This window comes from Olea europaea, chromosome 1 (genome assembly GCF_002742605.1).
Source record: "Olea europaea var. sylvestris chromosome 1, O_europaea_v1, whole genome shotgun sequence".
Classification (NCBI taxonomy): Eukaryota; Viridiplantae; Streptophyta; class Magnoliopsida; order Lamiales; family Oleaceae; genus Olea; species Olea europaea.
In genome coordinates this window covers 29,623,214-29,647,333 of record NC_036237.1, presented here as the reverse complement: position 1 = coordinate 29,647,333, position 24,120 = coordinate 29,623,214, and the positions used below count along the sequence as shown (strand labels likewise).

The window sequence follows — 24,120 nt, the reverse complement described above, 5'->3', positions numbered from 1 at the left end:
TTACCAATGGGAAAGATGGAAGTGAATGGATCAGGGCGGAGACGAGAGAAGATGGAGGCGGAGACGAGAGATGGAAAAATTAGGGCTAATGATTTGATTTTGAGGAGTTTCGACTTATTCTTTTATTGTGTGGGATCTTTTTAACAACGTTCATGGTGTGTTGCAGAAAGAGACCTTTAGCAACGTTCTCTACGTAAGTTGCAAAAAAGTCACTTTTCGCAACGTTCAGGCGCACGTTGCGAAAAGTGACATTTCGCAACGATCATTGAACGTTACTAAAATGAACGTTGCCAAAAGTGACTTTTCGCAACATGCATTTAAAAACTGTTGCCAAAACTCAATTTTTAATACCAATGGCAACATTCACTTATGAGAACGTTGCTATAAACCTCTTTAGCAACATTCAAGCAATGAATGTTGCCTTTTGCATGTTGCAAAAGGTCATTTTTCTTGTAGTGAAGGAAAGATTTTCTTCCAAATTTATTTCTATGGGGCCCACTCCTGATCATATCAGACCCTCTCTATCATCTCTCTTCGAAAGGATTTGTCCTCGACTCCTGATCCAAATTGTAACTCTTGTCTCCAATCAATGCAAGAACATGAAATGGTCCGTCTCCTCTCGGATGTAGTTTGGACCTCTTTTGAACTCGAACCCATTGCCTTCGATTGTAAATCCAATCACCTTCACCTGGATCAAAGTGTTCTCCCCTTGACTGCTTGATCTTACAAGTTGAAACTGCCTCAATAACAACTCCATTTGATGAATAACCATGCATCTTCCTTGCTTTACTTGGCCCAAACACTTGAAACAGTGTTATTTCCAATGTACTAATGTGTCCTTCAGTTTATCTTCCTTAATCAACTCTCTGCATATGTAGTTCCTCCAGTGCCTTCGAAACTCCGTCATTTCCTCGGGAATAACAAAGTCAATTTTTGATAGATAAGAGAAATCCAACCGATGTAGCACCAACTGATGTTCAATTTCTGGGATGGGTGGTGTTCCAATGTGATCATTTTCTGGGATTGAATCTTTGATAACTTGCAAAACAGAATTAGCCAAACTAGGGAAAGAATTGTTAGTTTGTTCCAAAGCTCCTTCAACTTCATGCTCCTCTTCACTTTGGCTTACTTCCAACTCTCATTTTTCCTCCGAAGACTCTTCTCCACTTTTCTCTTGTGGCTCCACTTCTTCTTTCAGATTTTTGCTCTTGATTTTCCTTTCACTCTCTCATGACCTTTCTTCCTTTTTAGCACAGTCAACCACCTCAATATTTTCTCTCTTCTCTTTTGTTTCTCCATCAAGTCACGAATTTTCGAGAATTCGGGTTTATAGGCCAACCCAGTCCTCTTGCTCGATGTACCACCAACACCCCTCACAACATATGTTTTCTCTCCCCTTGAATACTCAACCCCATCAACAAGATTTCTACATCACCTTTCAAGTCCATCCATTCTATTTTCCCTATCTTCCATCTTCACCAACATCCTCTCAAACCGTCGAAACATCTTTCCAGACATGTTGAATTGAATTCCAATTGGGATGTGTGAGAATTGAAATTCAAAGACTCAGAAGGAATTGAATGGGACAACCTTTGATTGGAAATATATAAATTCAATAAAGTGGTTCTTGAATTGGATTTGGACCGACAAAACTAGAATTTTTGATTCAAAGAAATTAGTCAGAAAATTTTGGGATAATTTTTTATTTTTTGACCAAAATTTTTTTGGGTGAATCGTACTGTGAGTAGTAAAAAAAATTTGATTTTTTTTTTTAACTCTTTGGATAGAAAATTCAACTACGACTCTGACGTAACAAACGGAAGTTGATTTGAACGCAAATTGAATCCAAATCATTTATTTTAGGTTCGGCTTGTGTCTAAATCTTAAGATCCGGTCAGCCCATTGGCTCGTGAGTAGGGATGTCAATGGGTCGAGTCGAGCCAGCTCAGCCCTTTAAACCATGAGTTCGGCTCGAGCTTGTGGCTCATGAAAGACGAGCCGAGCTCGACTCGTTGCTCGGGGGCGAGCCATGAGCTCTTGAACTCACGAGCTACGAGCTTGAGGGTCGAGCCTAGTCCACGTGCTGCTCAAGAACTTGTGATTTTTATATTTTTAAAATTTTTTTTTTTGGATATTTTGACGAGCTCGTGGGTTCAATGAGCCGAGGCTCAGCTTGTGGGATTGAGTTCCCAGCTCGACTCGGGCTCGGGCCCGTCATTTAATGAGCCCGAGCCGTTTAGGAGCAGAGTTTTAACAAGCCGAGCGATAGAGCGTCCCTACTCCTGGGCCTTATGAGCTGAGCCATCTACTAGCCCAAACAAATTGAACCGCTCATAAGTGACTCATTCTTTAAAATAAGGCTGTGTCTGGACGCCATTTTGGCTAAGTTTTAATAAATTTTTGGACCATTTAAAAGTCCAAGAGCCCCCAGTTGAGTAGAATATGTTGACTGCACAGCTAGCAAAATACCAGAATTACCATTATTTAATCGAAGAATGATTTGCAGAGGGGCAAATTGATAATTTCATTGAATTAAGTCAAATATAATAGCTCCCTATTGACACACACAATTGTATAATGCTTATAATTCGATTAAAAATTGATACAAGATCTGGAACAGGCAAGCGCTAAATTAATAAAATAAGCCAAAAAAAATAATTATTTAAAAATTAATAAAATAAGTTCAAATATAATAGCTCCCTATTGACACACACAATTGTATAATGCTTATAATTCGATTAAAAATTGATACAAGATCTGGAACAGGCAAGTGCTAAATTAATAAAATAAGCCAAAAAGAATAATTATTTAAGAATTAATAAAATAAGTCCAAAAATAAGAAAAACCAGCTCGTCTCATGAAAGAATGTAACATCAGCTTGATCCATAACCCATCTCAAAATAAGTCCAAATTGAGTTGAGCCCACGAGCAACCGAAATACCATTATACTGGTGGTTAACCCCACTTATCTCTAATAACTTAAAGTTGGACATTCTTTCTGTACTTCAGTCTTTTCTTTCTTTTTGAATAAATTTCAACAACCTCCTCTGAATTTATGATACTTGAAATTTATGATGATTTCAGAGACATTCTTTCTATTCTAAAAATTTCAGAAATCTCGTCTGTGATTTGATTTCAATAATGTATTCCCCTCTTCTTAGTGAAAAGATATTTTTTTCCCTATTTTATCCTAAGCCCTTAAGAAGAGTGAAAAGATATTCTTTTCCTATTTTATCCTTAGCCCTTAAGTATCTATAATATAATTTAAATGTTTATTATCCTACCATAATCCGTTTCCACTCATTACTTAAGATTTGTTTAAATAATAATATTCCTATTAATTAGCTAAAAGAAATATTATTAAATTTTAGTAATAATATTTGGATAAAAATTTATTTTTTATTTTTATTTTTGTACTTGTAACCTTTATAGGGATGAAAACGGAGTGGAAAAGGTTAGGGTGACCCTTCCCATCCATGCCTTGTCTTGAACCTTTAAATTTTGTTTTATTTTTCAATTTAAATTACATTTAAAAATTTAAAAATATTAAAACAAATAAATAATTATACGTACGGAGACAATAAATAAAAATATTTTAATTTCTTGCCTCGTCCCATCAGGGGCGGAGCTACATAGAGTCCAGCGTAGGTTGATGCTCACACAAGACTTTGGACTCGACACACGAAATTTCAGTTTGCCTACACTGGACCAAGAAGATAATAAGAAGAAGAAGAAGAAGAAGAAGAAGAAGACAAGAAAAGAAGGAAGAAAGAAGAAGAAAAAGTGGCTGGAGGAAGAAGAGTTACAGTTGCCGACAGGAAAGAAGGGAAGGAGGAAGAAGAATTACACTTACCGTTGCCTGTATATGCCGACGGGGAACAAGAAGGTTTAGTCGGGCCAATTTTTTAATTTTTTAGATTTTGGGTCCTCACTTTAGTTAGGCTTTTTGAGAAAAAAAAACAATAGGCCCCATTATGAATTTATTGGCCCATCAATTTATTGTTTGTACAATGGACCCCCAACATCTTATCCATTGATAAAAAATGTACTCTGCATTGATCACGTGAAACTCTTTTGTTCATAGACTAATTTCGACCAAGAAAATCATTGTAGTTGATACTTAAAATTTTGCGTGCACTGGGCGAAATCTCTTGCTCTGTCCTTGCGTCCCATCTCCTAAAATTCGTCGATGGGATAGGGACATAAATGATCGCCTATCTGTTGCCATTCATATATCCTTGTTTACTTATTTAATTTTTTAGTATATGTTTTTAATATGATTTGAATTTTAAAAAATATATAAAACAAACAAGAACTAAAAATCTGGACGGGTTTGTTGTGGAGCAATGACGGAATATTTTGCCATCCTATACTATGTTAAGTTTAAGATTTTCTTATTATAATATAAAAAATACAATAAAGAATGTATTAAATTTATTCCTTTCTAGGAAAAAAATATAATAGTTAATTTTGAAAAAATATAAATATTATATGTAATAATTTGTGAAATGGATAAATAAACTTAAGAGTAAAGGGTAAAATGGAGAGTTTATGCCAATTGGCAATGTTTTAAAAATTGGCCCTGAAATCGATCTGGAATAGGAAGAGGGTCAAAGGATCGAACCGGGGTTGAATTGATGTCGAACCGACTGCTGAATTAAATTAATAATATGATTAATATTAATAGAAATTACTTTTAATTTCTTTTGCTTTACTTTTATGTAACTTCCAAATAAAATAAAAACATAAAAGGTTCAAAGTTCAGACAAATGAAGTTGGCAGCTAACATGGCAACCAGTCACCGGTGAATTGTTTATAATTGTTAATTATAGTTACACATTCCATAACGGAAGTTCCACAATGCTATGGGAGAGGATTCTCCAATAAAATTAGCATCCTTCGGCCAGAAGTAAGAAATGGGCCCAAAAAAAGAGAGTTAAAACTTAAAACATTTTCTTAAAAAAAAGGTCATAAAAATTTAAAAATCAATACCAGTTTTTGGGTTTACGGTTAAACCGGATGGGTCAATGGGTTTTTACCGATTTTTAATTATGTTATTAATATATGATGATCGGACCGGTTTCGAGGCCGGTTCACGATTTTCCCAGTTAAACCATCCGATCCGATCCCATTTTTATAACATTGCTAATTGGAGAAGTTTCCGAATTTTTTAAAATCGAAAGGGTGTCTCTGAAATTGTAATAAATTTTAGGAGAGATTTACGAAATTAACCCTTATTTTTTGGGAATCATATAATTGTAGCAAGTTGATCTCTAAACAGTGAAAATAGCAAATTGATTATCAATCTTTTATTATAATTTAACAATCGAACTCCAGTAGTGATCATTATCAAAGATTATGTTAAATTGTCATGTGTTTCTTGCATATGCGGTATTATAAAGCTAGGATTTTACTTCTAAAATTTGATTGACGCCCTAGAAATACAAATGAGAACATTGGAAAGAGTGACCACTTCTCGCTTGTCCTTTTGAGATGTTGCTACATTTTAAAAATGAGTAATGCTATTCGTAATCGCTCACTGCGGTAGTCGCCCTACGTGGCATACACATGGCAGGTGATTATTTAATGCATTAATGTTGTAGTTTTTTTTATTCATTAATACATCAAATAACCATCTGTCATTTGTATGTCACGTAGGGCGACTATCGCAGTGAGCAACTGCAAAATAGCATTATTCTTTAAAAATTGGATAATTATATTAACCATATATATTTGGTTAAATGCACCACATTTTAATTATAATTTAAAAAATTTCTAATCTTTGTTCATTTCATATTTATGTTCTCAATTTTTATAGCAATTTTATCATCAACTTTCTATTAATTAAGACGTCTTTTATCTAATAACGAATCAATCCAAAAATTTTCAATAGAACAATGTGAAAGACTCATTGCATGCTTCTCGTGTTTTTAGCTAAGCAAATAAAGAACAAACACAAAATTCAACAAAATATTTACAATACATTTTGGAGTACGCTAACAAAATATTAAAAAAAAAATGTTATTAAAGATAAGATATTTTCATCAATTGAAGGTTAATAATAACAATGTAAAAAAATGTTGGAAATATAAATTAAAAAAATGGGAAATTAGCACAAATCGTCATTACCTTTTAATGCTATTGTGCAAAACGTCAATACCTTTTATTTTTTCGTACTTTTACCTTTACCTTCACATTTTATTGCGAAAATCATCATTTTTATCAAATTTTCATGTAAAATGACAAATATACCCCCTATTTAACTAAAACAATAAAAAAAAAGTTAAAGAATAAATTGCAATCATACTCCCAACTCATGTTAAAAAAGTGTAAATGAGTCCAAACAATTATTGAAAGGATAATTAGCATAAAACGCGGATATCTTTCATTATTATTATGCAAAATGACCATACCTTTCATTTTTGACATTTTCACCCTCTTTTTTTATATTTCTTTGCAAAAATCGTTATTTTCATCTATTTTCTCAATTAAAAACTGACAAATATATGCACTTCTCTTTAAATAAATAAAATAAATAAAAGAAAAATAGAGAATAAATTGCAACTATACTCCCAATTTTTTTAAAAAAGTACAAATAAATTTCAAATAAATAATTTTTAATTGAGGCCATATTTGTCATTTTACAGCTTTTAATTGAGAAAATGGATGAAAATAACGATTTTTGCAATGAAATATAAAATAAAGATGAAAATATCAAAAAATGAAAGATATGGACGTTTTGCACAATAATAATAAAAGGTATCGACCTTTTTTGCTAATTACCCTTTTAATAATTTATTTGAACTCATTTGCACTTTTTTAACATGTGTTGGGAGTATAAATACAATTTATTCTTTAACTTTTCTTTTCTTTTTAATTGTTTTATTTAAATATGGCGTATATTTGTCATTTTATATGAAAAATTTGATGAAAATAATTATTTTCGCAATAAAATTTGAAGATAAGGGCAAAAGTGTCAAAAATGAAAGGTATGAACGTTTTGCACAATAACATTAAAAAATAAGTCAGTTTTGTGCTACTTACCCTTAAAAAAATAAATAGAAACTTCCATTGCAATCAAAATGCATGCATGCAACATCAATTGTTGTGCTGATATAATTATAGTCTAAAGTTTTGTGAAATTGTCTAGTTTTTTTGTTGAAGTGACTGTTTTAGCCTCTTTCTTCTTTACGACCCGATTCCAACTCATTGCTTGCCGGACTCTAAAATTTGACATGTCGAATGGGTAGATTAGGGGCTGTTCTCTTCGTATTTCAGTTTTGCAATTTTGAATTCATTTTGAGTTTTGTGTTTTGAGTGCCTATTTTGAAATTTTTGAAAATGCGTTCTTTTTGTCATTTTAGAACCGTTTCCCGTGTTTTCAATTTTTTCTAGTTTTGTACTGAAAACGTCCAAAACGATTTGTATTGTCTTCACAAATTTTTTTTTTCGTTTTCGAAAACGGGAAAGAGAACGCATTTTCACCGTTTTGAAAAAATAAAAAACAGAAAATGGCTCAAAATCGACAAAGAGAACACACCCTTAATTTTTTTATTTTTATTTTTCAGATTTTTCGAATACTAACTGTGTAGAATTTGACACTACCACTCATGAACGACATCAATAGTAAATAAAGATCGACTTTAGTTTTTTTTTTGGAACAAATTACTCTATATTCTTCTTGTCCCCGAAATCGAGGTTCTAAGAAACGACATAGGTGTCATTTCTCAAACTTTAAAAACTACCACCTGGAATGTTGATATTAGACATTAAACGAATTTAAAAACATTGTGGCCTCAAAATTTTACTTATAAACTTTTATCTTTTACTTTTTCTCTTGGGAAGATTACACTTTATTCTTCAATTTGTTTAGCAAGTTAGTAAAAAAAAAACACACTCACACACAAACACAAATTGATTTTCATTATTTTATTTTATTTTATAGTGCATCCTTAACGGTGAAATTGTCCAAAGTTTATGGTAAAAGCATCAAGTGATCCCCATATGTCTAATTTTATAAAATTAAAATTTTACTTTTAAATTTGGACCGATCTAGATATATGAAGTGGATTCTTGTTCGTAAATAGATTATAATTGGTTCAAATTACAAATAGATAGAAGAATGATGGATAAATGAATACTACTTGTGAATTATATTAAATAAGTGGATAAAAAGTAATTTTGACCCATATGGTAAAAGCATCTAGTGATCCCCACATGTCTAATTTTGACCCATAAAAAGTAATTTTGACCCATAGTTAAAAGTTAAAATACTCACTTCATTACGCAATGCTACAGAAATCAAATACACATGAACAATAATATAATAGAAATAACAACATTCAATGACATTCAATACCAAGTAACAACAAAATCAAAAGTCTAATTTCACCATTCAATATCCGCATCACGACAAAGCCATAAAACAATTCCCATCATTCACTACCCACATATATGGTATCATTTTTCTCATTTTGTTTGAATCATGGGATTCTTCTGTTCAAATACGCTGTTATTTTCTCAAACAAATCAAGCTTTAAGTGAATGTTTGGATTTTAGCACCTAAACTAACGGATATATATGGTAGGGTGCATTCCGTAATATTTAGATGATTTAGGGAAATTTTGTACGAAAGTAAAAGATAAGGAAATATTCTACAAAACATATAAAGTTTAAGGGATATTGTGTCAATTACTTTTAACGAAATATTTTTTGGGGGCTCCAGATGGTATACCGACATGGGCTGACCAATTTCTCCCATCCTCATCCAAAATAGGAGACGACAAAACCAGGGGGGAGGGGAACTTACTTTATTTTAAGGATAAAGATACACGTTTAGGGCCACAAGGGCCCTGGAATGTGGCCCTGAACGTCAAGCATTGTTATTATTTTAAAATTGGTGGATGACCCTTTTCTCTTTTCCGTACTCAAAGGAGCTTTGATTCGGAGAAAAAAGTAAACGATCTTAATATTCCTTGTTCACACTACTTTCTTTGGCAATTTTTCTTTTGGTCTCCAAAACTACATATGCAGTCAAGGTTTACTTCGAATTCAAAATTAAGAATAATGCTTTTATACTTCCCTTTAACATATGATAGGAGGATCTTACGGTTCGCTTTTTCACTTACTTACTTTTTTTTTACTTTTTTTTTTTTTAATTTCAAATTGAAAATTTGAACAACTTTTATCATCACATGCCTTTTTTCCCTGCACTTATGCTTTCTAAGATATATTTTATAGCATTTCTAAAATATAATTGAAAATTTGATAAAAATTACGGATTTGATGAAATATATTGTTAAAATTATTTACCGGCATCGAGTTAATTTTTTATTAAATATTTTAGCTAAACCAATTATGAACTTAGCCGTCGTATAATAGTAATCCACTACAACTAATTCTTTAAACAATCGTTTAAACGTTACAAATAATCATCATAAACTACGGGAAAAGTTAATTGATCTTTATATAATCGATTTTTAAGCACTTAATGTCTTTTAACCATTATACAGAAAATTTAAATCAATCATGCAGTGTAAATGAAAATTCTAGTTACAGTGTTAGAATCACGTCATGAAATGAATGTTACTTCTCATAAAACCTAGAAAAGACTTATTTTATTTCTAATCCCAAACCAAAGGGGTGAAGTAATTAAAAGTAGAAGCAGAACCAAATAACGAGAAAAGTTATTGTAAGTATCCCTTTACTTAAAATAAACAAGTAAAAAGAGAATCATAGATCCTCCAATGTTATTATATGGATATATTTTCTCTTTTTCTTTCAAAGAAAACCTTAACTTAGAGGTAAGTTCAAAGAACGCTTGATACCTATGTACGTAATTTCGTGGAAACATCCTCTGATGTTATTATATGGAGATGTTTGAGAGATTTTGATTTCAGTTAAAGTTAAAAATAATTATTAATCATATATTTTATGGAATTCACAGATTTTTACCCACACATTTTATCGACTTCAGAATATACTAAAAATCAAAATTTAACCCTCATCAAACATAGGCTTAGTTTTATAAAGTTAAATATACTAAAACCAAGTGATGATTTATCATAAAATTTGATAATTTTCACCTTTGAAGATTGACTATAAAATTATAAATAAAATAAATTGAACATGAAGAACACGAATTCGATAAATAAATTTTAAAAATCCAAAAAGAAAGAGAGAATTTCTGTGATATATTATTAATTAGACTTAAATATACTTCTAACTTTACTATCAAAATAAATAATAATATTTTAACCCATAAAAAATGATTTATTTCAAACTTAACTTACTGGGAATCTCGTTAAACAACCAAACATGCCACTCATTGTTTTTCCTCTGGTTGAGACACGTGTGTGTACGGAGAAAGCCCTATTTGTCACCATCCATGTGGAGCCCACGACCAAACCTGGAAAGGAATACCCGCTTTTAGAAATGAGTCAACAAGGATGGCTATTTACAAGGAATGAAATGGCAAATTTTGATTGGCTGTTTTTTCATTTATTTTTTTACTGCCAATGAATTTTCGCCAAGTGTGTATCCACTAAAAACCTGTCAATAAGTTTGTTCTTGTAGTAGACTAGTTTAGAAATTATACCATGCAAAAGTCTAGAATTGATGCATGTTTGGAAAAAAATTATAATTTCTTCATTACTATAATGATCAAACTGAGATAATAAATTTTTAACCATACATTTCACACTATTAATTACTATTATTCACTTATTCATTACTCATTTTTATCATACTAGTCGGAGTTGAATATGCATTGTACGTTATTTTGCTCTAAAAGTAATATTTGATACCAATTTGTTGGAAGGATTTGATGAGTCTCAAACGAATTAAAGAAATTAAATTTAGGATATAAATTTCAGAGAAGAAAATTGTACTTTAAAAACTCAACTCTATTATTTAATTTTTTTGTGATGATGAAATACTACAAGTGAGCAATATTTTTTATATTACATTCGTAAGATAAAAATTAATTGTTAATAAATGTATTTAATCACTCATTAAAATTCCAAGATATGTGAATATGAATAAATTCATCTGTAATAATTCTAGATTCATGTAGATTAAGATTCATCAAGTCATATTCCATTGGATCTAGATAAATACGAGTGTTAATTAATTGAGAATTAATAATACGAAATTCATACATGAAACGAATTTTGTAATATTTCATATATTGAATAACGAAAAGTAAGATATTATTGAAATAATTAAATTATAGTGTGATTAAAATCGTTCAAAAAATAATTCACACTTAATTTGATATTTAGCCCCTGTTTGTGCCACATTTTGAAGGAAATTAATAGAATTTTTTTGACCGTTGAAATTGCAGGTGGGACCCACGTTAGAGAAAATCAGTCAAAAGTTGCGACTTGACTTGTGCTTCAACGGTCCAATTTCTCATTTTTCTTCCTCCTGAAAATGCCGCACAAACAGACGCTTAATATATTATAAATTATAATTAATGACTTTTAATTTTATTTGATTCAAACTTTGAATAACAATAGAGTCAAGTTTCAATTATAGCATTAAGCGAACTAAAGCGCCGAGTTTAAGCTAGGGTGAAAGCTTAGGTCCCGTTTGGTACACATTAATGTAAAAATGAGAATAAAAAATATAGTCGTTATGGGCCCACACAAGAAATAGAAATTCAAATTTGGTGACTTGATGTGATGAATAACGATTATATTTTTCATTTTAATAAAGAAAAAATGGAAAGAAATAGGGGCTTAACAAGACAGCTAACTCAATCAATGCATTTTGTTGCTTTATTCGCAGCAATTAAGAGAAAGACGTTGCTTTTTAGGACATTTAGTGATTAATTAAAGGAATTTTCCATTTATGCATAAGTCGGGTTTTGTGCCGGATAATACGTAAAGGTGAGCTCCGTCTGAATAAAAAATTGGACCAAAATTAACCCACTCTCCATTCATTATTTGTAATAATATGTGAAAATTTCGCTATACGCCAATCATCACTCTGATTTAAAAGGGCAAAAAAGTGCCCTCTAAGCATGCATTGACAAACCCAATATCCTCGTATGGTAGGTTCACCATAGTCATCAGTGGGTCCATTCTTGGTTAGCCGATGATTGATTGATATAAATAAGCCAATGTTTGACCCCCACCTCTATAAAAAAATAAAGTAAAAAAATGGAAAAAAAAAAAGAATTTTGAAAAAAATAGGGCTCAAACAGAGAATTGCAATGACAGTGACAAATTTAGGATGGTGACTTATAATTATTTTTTTTAATACGTAAAAAAAAAAACTTTTAATCCATTCTAATTATTTTTTTAGATCAATCCTATATCCGTGATCTAATCAAAGATTGCTTCCACATAATTTGTAATGATTATTGAACTTGCGATTTTCACTATGTCACGATCCTTATCTTCAGTTAAACAAGGTGATAAATATACACAATTGATGCATCACAAAATCAATATTTTTTTCCCTTCCATTGAACGAGTTAACATTTTTGCTTTTATATTGCCATTGTTGGGGCTCCATTCTTTTGAAAATACATTTTTCAATCCTATTTTTAACAACACGTCCTTGAATAAAATAATATTACATCTAAATTTAAAACTTTTTCTACACATTCTTAAAAAATTCATTATTCCAAAATATTTTTTTAATCATTATCATATTAAGACTTTGTTTGTCTACAGTTCTACCATATTATTTTTCTACAGTATTTATTTTTAACCACACATTATTTATTAAAATAATATTAAACGTAAATTAAATTTTTTTAACCACATATTACAACATCAATCACTATTCCATAATACATTATTAACACAGACACCCCCTAAAATGGAGCCCAAATAGGGGCATTACTAACAACTATTGTCATTTTTCGTTGTGGCATATTTCACTAGATCCATCAATTATCGAGCAGGCTGTGTTTGATTACATTTATTTTTCATGGAAAACATTAATTTTTCACTAAAATTCCTACTTGAGGTGTTTGATTGCTATTTTTTTCCATGGTAAACATTTTTCAACTTTTGAAAATATGCCTAATTTTCCTTATTTTTAAGGAAAACATTTTTCTTGGGTAGAGGTGATTTTTATTTTCCACAAAAAAAGGAAAATATTTTCATTTCTAAGTAACATTTTTCATGTCAATCAAACACACTCTAAGTGTAATATAAAGGTTGAACCCCAATCTTGAAAATTCTCACTGCCTCGCCCCTAGAGCTTCATTTTAAGTGTAATGTTATTTTATATAAGATCTTGTGATTAAAAATATAAGAGAAATAAATTAAATGTGATGAAATAAAAATTAACGTGGCCAATCGGGGAGACGGGGACAAAAGTTTAGTTATGGATAAAACCGTCTTTCACGCGTCTACAGTTACATCGTTAAAGTTTCGTTCTCTTTGCCTCTTTCTTCTAAAGCGACACTTTTATGGGCAGTTCAATTCCTCCAATTACTTGTTGTGGAAGCACAACATATCTCCTGTCCGTACACTGCAAGTCTGCAATTGTCAGTCAATTAACAAAACCCATGAGATATTTGCAACCAAAGTCCCTAAATTTTAACACAAAAACTTTCTAGATCCCCATTATTTTGATCTTTTAGAATCTACAATTAATGTCAACGTCCTTAATAAAAATCATACGTAATTTCGTTAAAAGTCACTTACACGTGTCCAACTTTAAATAGAAGTGTACTAATTCATCCATTATAAATTTTCAAAATCAATTAAAATGGGGAAAAAACACGCAGTTGGAGAATCATTGCGATAACGAACGTAGGAGCAGCTTCACGACACGAGATGAAAGCATTCGGACACCGACAACTTGATCAAGGATAATTGCCAAACCAAAGATCTATCACGAACAACTCCATAAAATGAATCCAAACATTACATCAATAAACCCTACATATACTCTTTAAATCTGTGTTAAAGGCAACAAGCCATTCGACTTTAAGCGAGAGTTTCAGACGTGCAGAGATTCAGTCCAAAGAGAGATAACTTCAACAAGTGGGTAAGCGACTTCGAATGAAGACATTGCTTCGGCCAGAGAGCAGCTTGTTCCCTTTATTTATTTTTGATCTTGTTGACTGCAAGATGTCTACATGTAATGTCTCTGCGTGGTTTGACGTGGCCTCCACTAAGGGTTTCGAAAATGAGTTTTAACAGATTTCATATCCACACATTTAATTGCTCTCATCATCTACAATCATGCTTGGCCCTTGTTTGGGCTCCATTATTTCGAATAATAATGAAAAAAATAGTGTAGGGACTTTACTCGCCAAACTTTTTATAGGTAGGGATGTTTTAAGCCAAAATTATAACTACATAGGGATTATTAGCGTAAGGTTTATTCGATTCCCATAAAAAGTGAACAGGACCATTCATCTTCACCAATAAGCCAAAATGGGTCATTCACCATTGAACTAATACATAGAACCGATACACACTTCGCAGTACCCATTTCCACTCAATCTCCTCAATTTACCTCGGGGTCAAAATAAGCATAAACTAGAAATAAACATCTAGTAGTCATCTCTATAAATTGACCACCCATTCAATAAATATCTTACTACATTTTTTCAGAAATCCAACATAAAAGTAGCAGTAATGGTCAGATTTCACCACTATATATGCTCTTTAATTAACGACATTTTTTCCATTATTTAATGTAATAATTTAAAGTATTTTCACACCCATTTTCCAACTACTATTATATTTATGAACTACATAGAAGGCAGGAATAAGGGGTTCAATGGGTGAGATAATTTTATCTTTGCTAACTGGAAAAAAATCGGTTCTCTCTCTTTAATTAACGTCAAAATGGATGGCAATTTGACGGAAGGACCTTTATCGCAACGAAAGGTTGATTTGAGGGCAAAAGTGTCAAAAAATGAAAGGTAGGAACGTTTTCCACAATTAAGCTGAAAGGTAGGGACGTTTTATGTCAATTACCCTTAAAAAAATGGCATAAGTGCATTTTAAGGTATTAGAGGATTCAATTACTCTAATTGACAATGTTTGGGGAGTGACACTGCAAATTTCCCAAACACTTTGTTTATAAAATGTTAATCTGACCACGCCACCCACTCCTCGTTCCACTGTGCACGTAGCTCAAACCAACTCCTACTTTGCAAACAGTTAATTTTGCTGCCAATTACCCTTAAAAAAATGGCATAAGTGCATTTTAAGGTATTAGAGGATTCAATTACTCTAATTGACAATGTTTGGGGAGTGACACTGCAAATTTCCCAAACACTTTGTTTATAAAATGTTAATCTGACCACGCCACCCACTCCTCGTTCCACTGTGCACGTAGCTCAAACCAACTCCTACTTTGCAAACAGTTAATTTTGCTGAATCTCTCAATGTCTGGGCGTGGACGAGGACGAGGACGAAGTGGTGGCGGTCGAGGTCAGCCATCGCCATCAACTGGACGTGGCGGTGGCGGTGGCGGAGGTCCAGGTCGAGGTCGTGGCCGTGGCCGTGGATCATCGCAATCGGGGGTTTATAATGCTCCTCAGCCGGTGTCTCCGGCTCCTGCTGCGCCGGTTTCGTCACTGAGCAGCGAAGTTGAGCAGAAGCTCACGCTTCAGCCCTCCGCTTCGTCTTCGGAGCCTGTGGCTCAACCGGTACAACAGGCTCTGCACACGGAGGCCGTACAATCGCAGCAACAACATTTGCCACCGGCGTCTTCCAAATCTATTAGGATACCGGCAAGGCCTGGGTTTGGAACAGTTGGGACTAGGATGATCGTTAAGGCAAATCATTTTCTGGTGGAAGTCGCTGATCGGGATCTGAGTCACTATGATGTAAGTGTTCTACTCACAGTTTTAATTAAAAGTCATACATTGTACGGAAATTCAAAATTATTCTACTCTATTTTCTTTTGGTAAATATAAAAGAAGGATAAAGCTATCTGTATTGATAATCTGTACATTTTTAGTGTTACAGATGCACGTCAGCCGGTTTGAATTGTAGAAAGGGTTCTTCTACATGTACACGGGTTGACCGACCCCCTCACAACGGTCGGTATACCTGTGTACAACTAGAAAAATCTTTGCAGAAATTCAAACCGGTGCATCTTTCAAGCTACCTGTACAGGTAGCACGGTCTCCTCTGGCCAGGCTAGCCGGTTTGAATTGGCTGTTCTACCTTGCCGGCCCCCCTCTGCCAGAGGTCTTACAGGGCGTCACACAAAAGGGGGGGGGGGTCAGTTTTTTTACAATTTTTTATTGCATGTGGGTCCGATCTGGGGCCCACCTAATTGTAAGAAGCCTGTACAAGTTCTGGTAAGCTTCACCTGGCAGACCAGCATTACATCCAGTGGCCAAACTTAAGTCAATTTGGAAAAAATGAAATAAAATTACATTGCGCACATGGGACCCAGAACATGTGTTATGAAAAACAACGTTTTAATGCTCTGATTATTTATGCCTTGCTCACATTGGTTGTTATATGAATATATGGTTACAAATGTTTGGTAGTTTTTGTTTCATCCCTCTATACATTGACGACTTTTAATCCTTCCGAGATGGAAGTATCAAATGTAAATACTGCTCTATATTTAAAGCTATAAGAGGTTAATAATTGTGCTGGTTATCTTTTCCTATATCAAATTACACCTTCACACAGTATTTATTTTCATATAATTTGCATATTTACTTGCAACTGTTGATTTATGGCTACAGGTTATTATTGTATAACCTGTTAAACATCTTGTCATCAGTAAAAACTTGTGAAATTACTATCACTTTCACAATTCATGGTAAGAATGCATATATAAAGTAAGGCAGTTTTTGCGTAACTTTGATTTGATGCAAGGAACCATGTATGTAGGTGTCAATCACTCCCGAGGTGACTTAGGATGATCGTTAAGGCAAATCATTTTCTGGTGGAAGTCGCTGATCGGGATCTGAGTCACTATGATGTAAGTGTTCTACTCACAGTTTTAATTAAAAGTCATACATTGTACGGAAATTCAAAATTATTCTACTCTATTTTCTTTTGGTAAATATAAAAGAAGGATAAAGCTATCTGTATTGATAATCTGTACATTTTTAGTGTTACAGATGCACGTCAGCCGGTTTGAATTGTAGAAAGGGTTCTTCTACATGTACACGGGTTGACCGACCCCCTCACAACGGTCGGTATACCTGTGTACAACTAGAAAAATCTTTGCAGAAATTCAAACCGGTGCATCTTTCAAGCTACCTGTACAGGTAGCACGGTCTCCTCTGGCCAGGCTAGCCGGTTTGAATTGGCTGTTCTACCTTGCCGGCCCCCCTCTGCCAGAGGTCTTACAGGGCGTCACACAAAGGGGGGGGGGGGTCTGTTTTTTTACAATTTTTTATTGCATGTGGGTCCGATCTGGGGCCCACCTAATTGTAAGAAGCCTGTTCAAGTTCTGGTAAGCTTCACCTGGCAGACCAGCATTACATCCAGTGGCCAAACTTAAGTCAATTTGGAAAAAATAAAATAAAATTACATTGCGCACATGGGACCCAGAACATGTGTTATGAACAACAACGTTTTAATGCTCTGATTATTTATGCCTTGCTCACATTGGTTGTTATATGAATATATGGTTACAAATGTTTGGTAGTTTTTGTTTCATCCCTCTATACATTGACGACTTTTAATCCTTCCGAGATGGAAGTATCAAATGTAAATACTGCTCTATATTTAAAGCTATAAGAGGTTAATAATTGTGCTGGTTATCTTTTCCTATATCAAATTACACCTTCACACAGTATTTATTTTCATATAATTTGCATATTTACTTGCAACTGTTGATTTATGGCTACAGGTTATTATTGTATAACCTGTTAAACATCTTGTCATCAGTAAAAACTTGTGAAATTACTATCACTTTCACAATTCATGGTAAGAATGCATATATAAAGTAAGGCAGTTTTTGCGTAACTTTGATTTGATGCAAGGAACCATGTATGTAGGTGTCAATCACTCCCGAGGTGACTTCTAAGAAACTCTGTCGGGATATTATGAGCCAGTTAGTTAAAATTTATCACATCTCGCATCTGGGCAGGCGAATGTTAGTTTTTGATGGAAGAAAGAATGCTTATGCTGCAGGGCAACTGCCTTTCTCTTCCAAGGACTTTGATGTCACTTTAAGTGACATGGACAATACCACAAGGTAAGTTCTTCATTCTTGCATAACATAATATATCATTTTGATGGTTGATGCTCTCTATTTTATGAGATATTGTTGTAGTGATGCCTTATTTTGATCAGTATCTGAATTCTTGTAAGGGACGATACTTGTCTTATAAAAAATTGAAGAAAACCTATTCTTGCTGAAGTTCTTTGAAAGAATTGCATCTATGATTTCTGCATGTTGTCAACATGTTGTGAATTCTGAAGTTATCAGTTGTGCTACGTGTATATAATAGTTTATATAATCGTTTACATATACATGATGTGGTGAGATATGATTGGATTAGAATTTCTTCAACCAAATTAAAAAAATAAAAATTCTCCACTCTCTTTTTGATACCCCATCCATATGTAAACCATTATATGCAAGTAACATTATTTTAAAGTTATATGTTCTTGAGTGATATCATAAAAATTTTAGTGTGAAGACTACCTTTTTCTTTGGTACAATAAATCACCTCATTTTGGTGTCACATCCTATATGTTTGATTTGCTTCCTATAAATGCAGGAAGGATCGGAAATACAAGGTTTCTATTAAATTTGCTTCAAAAGCAGACTTGCACCATCTTCGACAGTTCTTACAGGCTCAACAACTTGATGCCCCTTATCAAACTATACAAGCTCTAGATTTGGTTCTTCGGGAGAAACCATCAAACAGGTTTCTAACTCTGCTGCATGTTGGTCTACAATATGGATATTCAGTTTTCGAATTAATCTATTTTAACATTTTGTGTCATTTAACTGCAGTTATGAAGTTGTTGGAAGGTCATTCTTTTCCCCAGACTTGGGCCAAATGGGGGAACTTGGTGATGGGTTAGAATATTGGAAAGGGTTCTATCAAAGTCTTCGCCCAACCCAGATGGGTTTGTCTCTGAACGTTGGTAATAATAACTTCAAGATTTTTCATTGTTCATTTGTGTAGTTTTGACTTTGCTGTGGTCCTACTCATACCTTTCTCATTTATAAAACTTTTTCTTACTTCGTTTGGTGGAAGTTCTAAAGCTTGGCTTCTGTCATTTATGGAGATCATCCTCAGTCTAATGATATATTTCCATGTTCCAGATATGTCAGCCAGAGCATTTTATGAGCCTATTTTAGTTTCAGAATACATTGTCAAGTATTTCAATCGAAATCTAACAATGCCTTTGTCTGACCAAGATCGTATGAAGGTATTCCTTATTATCTGATTTTAATTTTAACTTTTCTATCCCAACTGCATTTTGTAGCACTAGGGGAGCTGGTATTTATGTTATCTATATTTTTAACATGCCATAGCTTAACCGGTCAAAACATCTCCATGTTAAAAGAATAATTGTTGAGTCAGTCTGTACTTGGGAGTTTTTTTTTCCATGTTTTGGTTGGCAGATAATTAACATTAAATTATTTATTTCCATGATTAGCAACTGATTTCTTGCTGTTTTGTGCATTTTCAGGTGAAAAGAGCATTAAGAGGCATTAGGGTGCAGCTCGACCATCTGGAGCATGTCAAACGGTGCAAAATTTCAGGCGTGTCAACAGAACCTACTGAAAACTTGATGTAAGCTCATTTATTGTTTCTATGGGCGTGTTTTTTGGTTTTGTATTTTGAAGTATTTTTTGGGTAGCCAGCATGGCGGCTTACAAAGTGTACTGTGATTGGCTTTCCTATTTGTTGATATTACATGGCTTGTTTCGATAATGCTATACATTCAGTTCTTATGAATTATGTGATGTAAATTGCTTTCTTCTTTCTTTTCTGAATGCCATGTAGCATTGAGGGGAGAGACGTACTGCGAGTTCCTAATATATATGCCTTGTCTCCCTGATTGTTTATTTTATGTTATACTTCTCTTTGCAACCATCAAAATCCGTTCTTGTTATCCATTTCTAAAGCCATTAAAGCAATTGAGTTCTTATCTGTGAATATATTTTTCTTTTAGTATTTTATGTCTGAAATTTTTCTTTATAATTGACTAGGTTTCAGCTGGACGAGTCGGGGACAAGAATATCGGTGGCCCAATACTTCTACCAGAAGTACAATATTGTGCTCAAGTATCCATTCTTGCCTGCGATTCAGGCAGGCAGTGACACAAAGCCTGTTTATCTTCCTATGGAGGTAGCTTGTTATGATATGCATATTTTCTAACTCCCGTCTGTTTCTTGACAACTGCCCATTGTGGTTTTAGCTTATAATTCCTCATTCTTCCTTTGCAGCTATGCAGAATTGTTGAGGGCCAAAGGTTCTCTAAGAAGCTGAATGACAAACAAGTTACTGCACTTTTGAGAGCTAACTGTCAACGTCCGCGTGAAAGAGAGAGAAGCATAAAAGAGGCACGGGTGCATGATTTGCCAAATTGATTGCAATTTTTTCTCTATGAATATGCCTGAACATTATTTTGCATCTCTAAAATGAAATTGACTCTGTAATCTGGTTTCTAGTCCCTTGTATTATTTAACTTGATAGTGATCTACCTGCAGATGGTCAGATATAACGATTACAATGGTGATAGGCTTGTGAACAATGAGTTTGGAATTCAAGTTAGGCCTGAGCTTACTTCCATTGAAGCACGAGTTCTGCCCGCTCCCACTGTAACTTCTATATTAATGATTGTTTTGTGTGTTCTCGAATCGTGCCACCTTTTCTATATTTTCTAAAGTGTGCTGCCACTTTGGACTGCCAGCTGAAGTACCATGAGACTGGGCGGGAGTCACGGATTGATCCAAGGGTAGGGCAGTGGAACATGATTGACAAGGTGAATCTGCTTTCCTAAGTGTTTTTTTTTTTGGTCCGCTTGTTTAAAGGTTACTCGTGCTACCATGTTTTTTTATGTATGTTCACCTGCTGATTTACTGTTTTATTGCTGTAAGAAAATGATTAATGGTGGAAGGGTGGAGTTTTGGACATGCATCAACTTCTCGCAACGGTCCAACATAGATTTAAACAGGTTCTGCAATGAGTTGATTAGCATGTGTTGCAGTAAAGGAATGGTATGGATTTGTAAATGTTTGATTCATCATTGCAATTGATGCAACTTTGATGGCGCTGACAAACTATATTGTGTTCGCTTTCAGGAATTTAACCCAAGACCTCTGGTTCCATTTCGTTCGGCCCATCCTGGTCAGATCGAGAAGGCACTGATCGATATACACACGCGGTCTACCACAACACTTAAGCAAACAGGAAAACAGCTGCAGTTGCTCATTGTCATTTTGCCTGATGTCAGTGGGTCCTATGGTTAGCTACGCTATTCCTGGATTCTATATTTATCAAAGAGAGGGAATCGTTTCTAAAAAAAAGTTTTTTTTTTTTTTAATCTCAGGGAAGATCAAGCGAGTTTGTGAAACTGAATTGGGAATTGTCTCGCAATGTTGTCAGCCCAGGCAGGCATCAAAGTATAGCAAACAGTACATGGAAAATGTATCTCTGAAGATCAATGTGAAGGTTTGTTATGACACTACGTCCTGAAATGTTTAGCTAATTTTTTTGGTTTCCAGCATAAAATTATTGCATACATTTCCCATGTTTTTGTGTCATTGTTCAAATAGGTTGGAGGACGAAACACTGTTCTGGAGCAGGCTGTTCTTAAAAGGATTCCTTATCTGACTGATCGCCCAACCATCATCTTCGGTGCTGATGTTACCCATCCTCAACCCGGGGAGGATTCCAGCCCTTCTATAGCAGCGGTAGGTTGGTGACTTTTGGCATCCCCACCCCTTCCCAATTACACGCGTGTACAGAGAAAAGTAATCATCTATATTTTACAGGTGGTGGCTTCAATGGATTGGCCCGAAGTAACCAAGTTCAGAGGCTTGGTTTCTTCCCAGCAACGCGGGGAAGAAATAATACACGATCTCTATAAAACAAGTTCAGATCCTAAGAGAGGCACAATTCATGGTGGAATGATTAGGTTAGAAAACCGCAATTGATATTGTTTGCTTGGCATTTCCCCTTTCCTTCACCCGTCTTTGAATTTTCTTGCAGGGAACTTTTGATTGCGTTTTTCAAGTCCACCGGGCAGAAGCCTCACAGAATTATATTCTACAGGTCAAATTCCTTATTAGAGTTCATGTACCTTATTACACCTTCTCTATCTGGTCGTATTCTAATATTAATGCAAAATTCATAGGGATGGCGTAAGTGAAGGGCAATTTTCTCAAGTTCTTTTTCATGAAGTCGATGCAATACGGAAGGTACACATTCTTGGTGATTTTGTGGATTTTTTTATCTTGAATATAATTTAGTTTCCATCTATGAAGTATTTGTGGCTTACATAAACAAAATGACTTTCTTAGGCTTGTATTTCGATCGAAGAAAATTATCTACCACCCATCACCTTTGTAGTCGTGCAAAAGAGACACCACACACGTCTCTTCCCTGCTAATCATGGAGATCGTAATACGACAGACAAGAGTGGCAACATTTTGCCAGGTTTTGCACATATTTTACCCTTTTTTTTATGTATAGGGCCTTGGTATATTTTCATGCAAGCAGTTCCCTTGTTTGACCACATTCTATGCTTGTATGATTAGGTACCGTTGTTGACACTATGATATGTCACCCCAGCGAATTTGACTTCTTCCTTTGTAGTCATGCCGGGATTCAAGTAAATTTGATTTCCATTGAATATTGTTTAGAATTTGACTTCTTCCTTTGTAGTCATGCCGGGATCCGAGTAAATTTGATTTCCATTGAATATTGTTTAGATACGTAGGATATTTTGCTTTGTAATTATAATCGGTTTTTGCATTTCCTATCAGGGAACTAGCCGTCCAACACATTACCATGTGCTGTATGATGAGAACAGATTTAATGCAGATGCTTTACAAATGCTAACCAACAGCTTGTGTTATACGTAAACCATCCTTCCTAAAACTTATATTTTTTATGAATGTATGATTGTTTGATGCTGCTTTTATGTATTCATAATTGGAAACCTTTTGCTTTCAGGTATGCCAGGTGTACTAGATCAGTTTCTATAGGTTAGTCTTTGCCTATGCTGATTGCACTCTACCCTGTCATCTTTGAGCATCATTAGTTGAGCTTAAAAATAAGTTCGAGCAACTTGTCAGGACAAGTTTATTTTGTCTTACTTTTAAGTCAAAAAGGTTATATCCAATTTAAATACTTCACAACAAATTTATTTATCTGCGTACTTTTTAAACTTAGCGAAGCATGCTCTATGACGTATTGTATTTTGCTTTTCATTGTGCCATGTGATGGCACATGATTGGACGGGTTTAAGAAACAACACACTTTCCCACCCAACATTTTTGAATTCCCACACAATGTCAACCAAGATGTAATCTATGGAATATACACTTAGAGTGTGTTTGATTGGCATTAAAAATATTATCTAGAAAAGAAAATATTTTCCATCTTTTGTGGAAAATAAAAACCACCTCTACCCAAGGAAAATATTTTCCTTAAAAACAAGGAAAATTAGGTATATTTTCAAAAGTTGGAAAATGTTTTCCATGGAAAAAATTAGCAATCAAACACTCCAAATAGGAATTTGGTTGGAAAACTGATATTTTTCATGGAAAATAAATGTAATCAAACACACCATTAGTTCTTTGTTTTTCCAACTGCTAAAGAATGTCCGATTACCTATGCAGTTCCGCCTGCTTACTACGCGCATTTAGCTGCATTCCGTGCTCGCTATTATATTGAGGGTGGTGAAATTTCTGAGAGCGGATCCTCATCTGGAGGTGGCAGCACCACGAGAGAGAAGAAAGCGGAGGTCCGCCCGTTGCCAGTTATTAAAGATAACGTGAAAGACGTCATGTTTTATTGCTGAACGAGAAATGTCAAATTTTTTTGTCGCTGAATTCTAAGTCTCGGCTTGTTTTCACACTAACACTTTGGGTGATGAGCATAGCTTTTTGCTTAACTTAAAACTTCCAGCGTGCTGTGGCTCGTTTTGAGTGCTGAATGAAGTGATTACTCTTGGCTTTTCAAATACT

The 24,120-nt window shown here is 34.1% G+C and overlaps 1 protein-coding gene across 2 annotated transcripts; it reads left to right on the top strand.

Annotated features, from left to right (window-relative positions):
• Positions 1-15,312: 15,312 nt before the first annotated feature.
• On the top strand, positions 15,313-24,118 carry LOC111400371 (protein argonaute 5-like). Of its 2 annotated transcripts, none has more exons than XM_023027789.1 (22): positions 15,313-15,811; positions 17,957-18,156; positions 18,686-18,835; positions 18,925-19,058; positions 19,240-19,346; positions 19,611-19,714; positions 20,134-20,272; positions 20,371-20,487; positions 20,635-20,745; positions 20,838-20,909; positions 21,025-21,144; positions 21,229-21,391; positions 21,477-21,598; positions 21,703-21,840; positions 21,922-22,064; positions 22,139-22,201; positions 22,284-22,347; positions 22,450-22,585; positions 22,687-22,760; positions 22,915-23,009; positions 23,105-23,136; positions 23,773-24,118. In XM_023027789.1, exons 1-22 carry the CDS (start codon positions 15,368-15,370, stop codon positions 23,952-23,954), a joined length of 2,910 nt encoding a protein of 969 aa, XP_022883557.1. In that variant the 5' UTR covers positions 15,313-15,367; the 3' UTR covers positions 23,955-24,118. The 2 variants fall into 2 exon arrangements, with proteins under 2 accessions (XP_022883557.1, XP_022883562.1); XM_023027794.1 differs by lacking the exon at positions 15,313-15,811 and adding an exon at positions 16,869-16,929.
• The last annotated feature ends 2 nt before the right edge of the window (positions 24,119-24,120 follow it).

Bases quoted from the DNA above. Each gene is read 5' to 3' on its own strand.
- LOC111400371 (XM_023027789.1), top strand. From the start codon at position 15,368: ATGTCTGGGCGTGGACGAGGACGAGGACGAAGTGGTGGCGGTCGAGGT. The intron at 20,488-20,634 runs GCACGGGTGCAT...ATCTACCTGCAG, and splicing joins GAGAGAGAAGCATAAAAGAG to ATGGTCAGATATAACGATTA. The intron at 21,599-21,702 runs GTTTGTTATGAC...TTGTTCAAATAG, and splicing joins CTCTGAAGATCAATGTGAAG to GTTGGAGGACGAAACACTGT.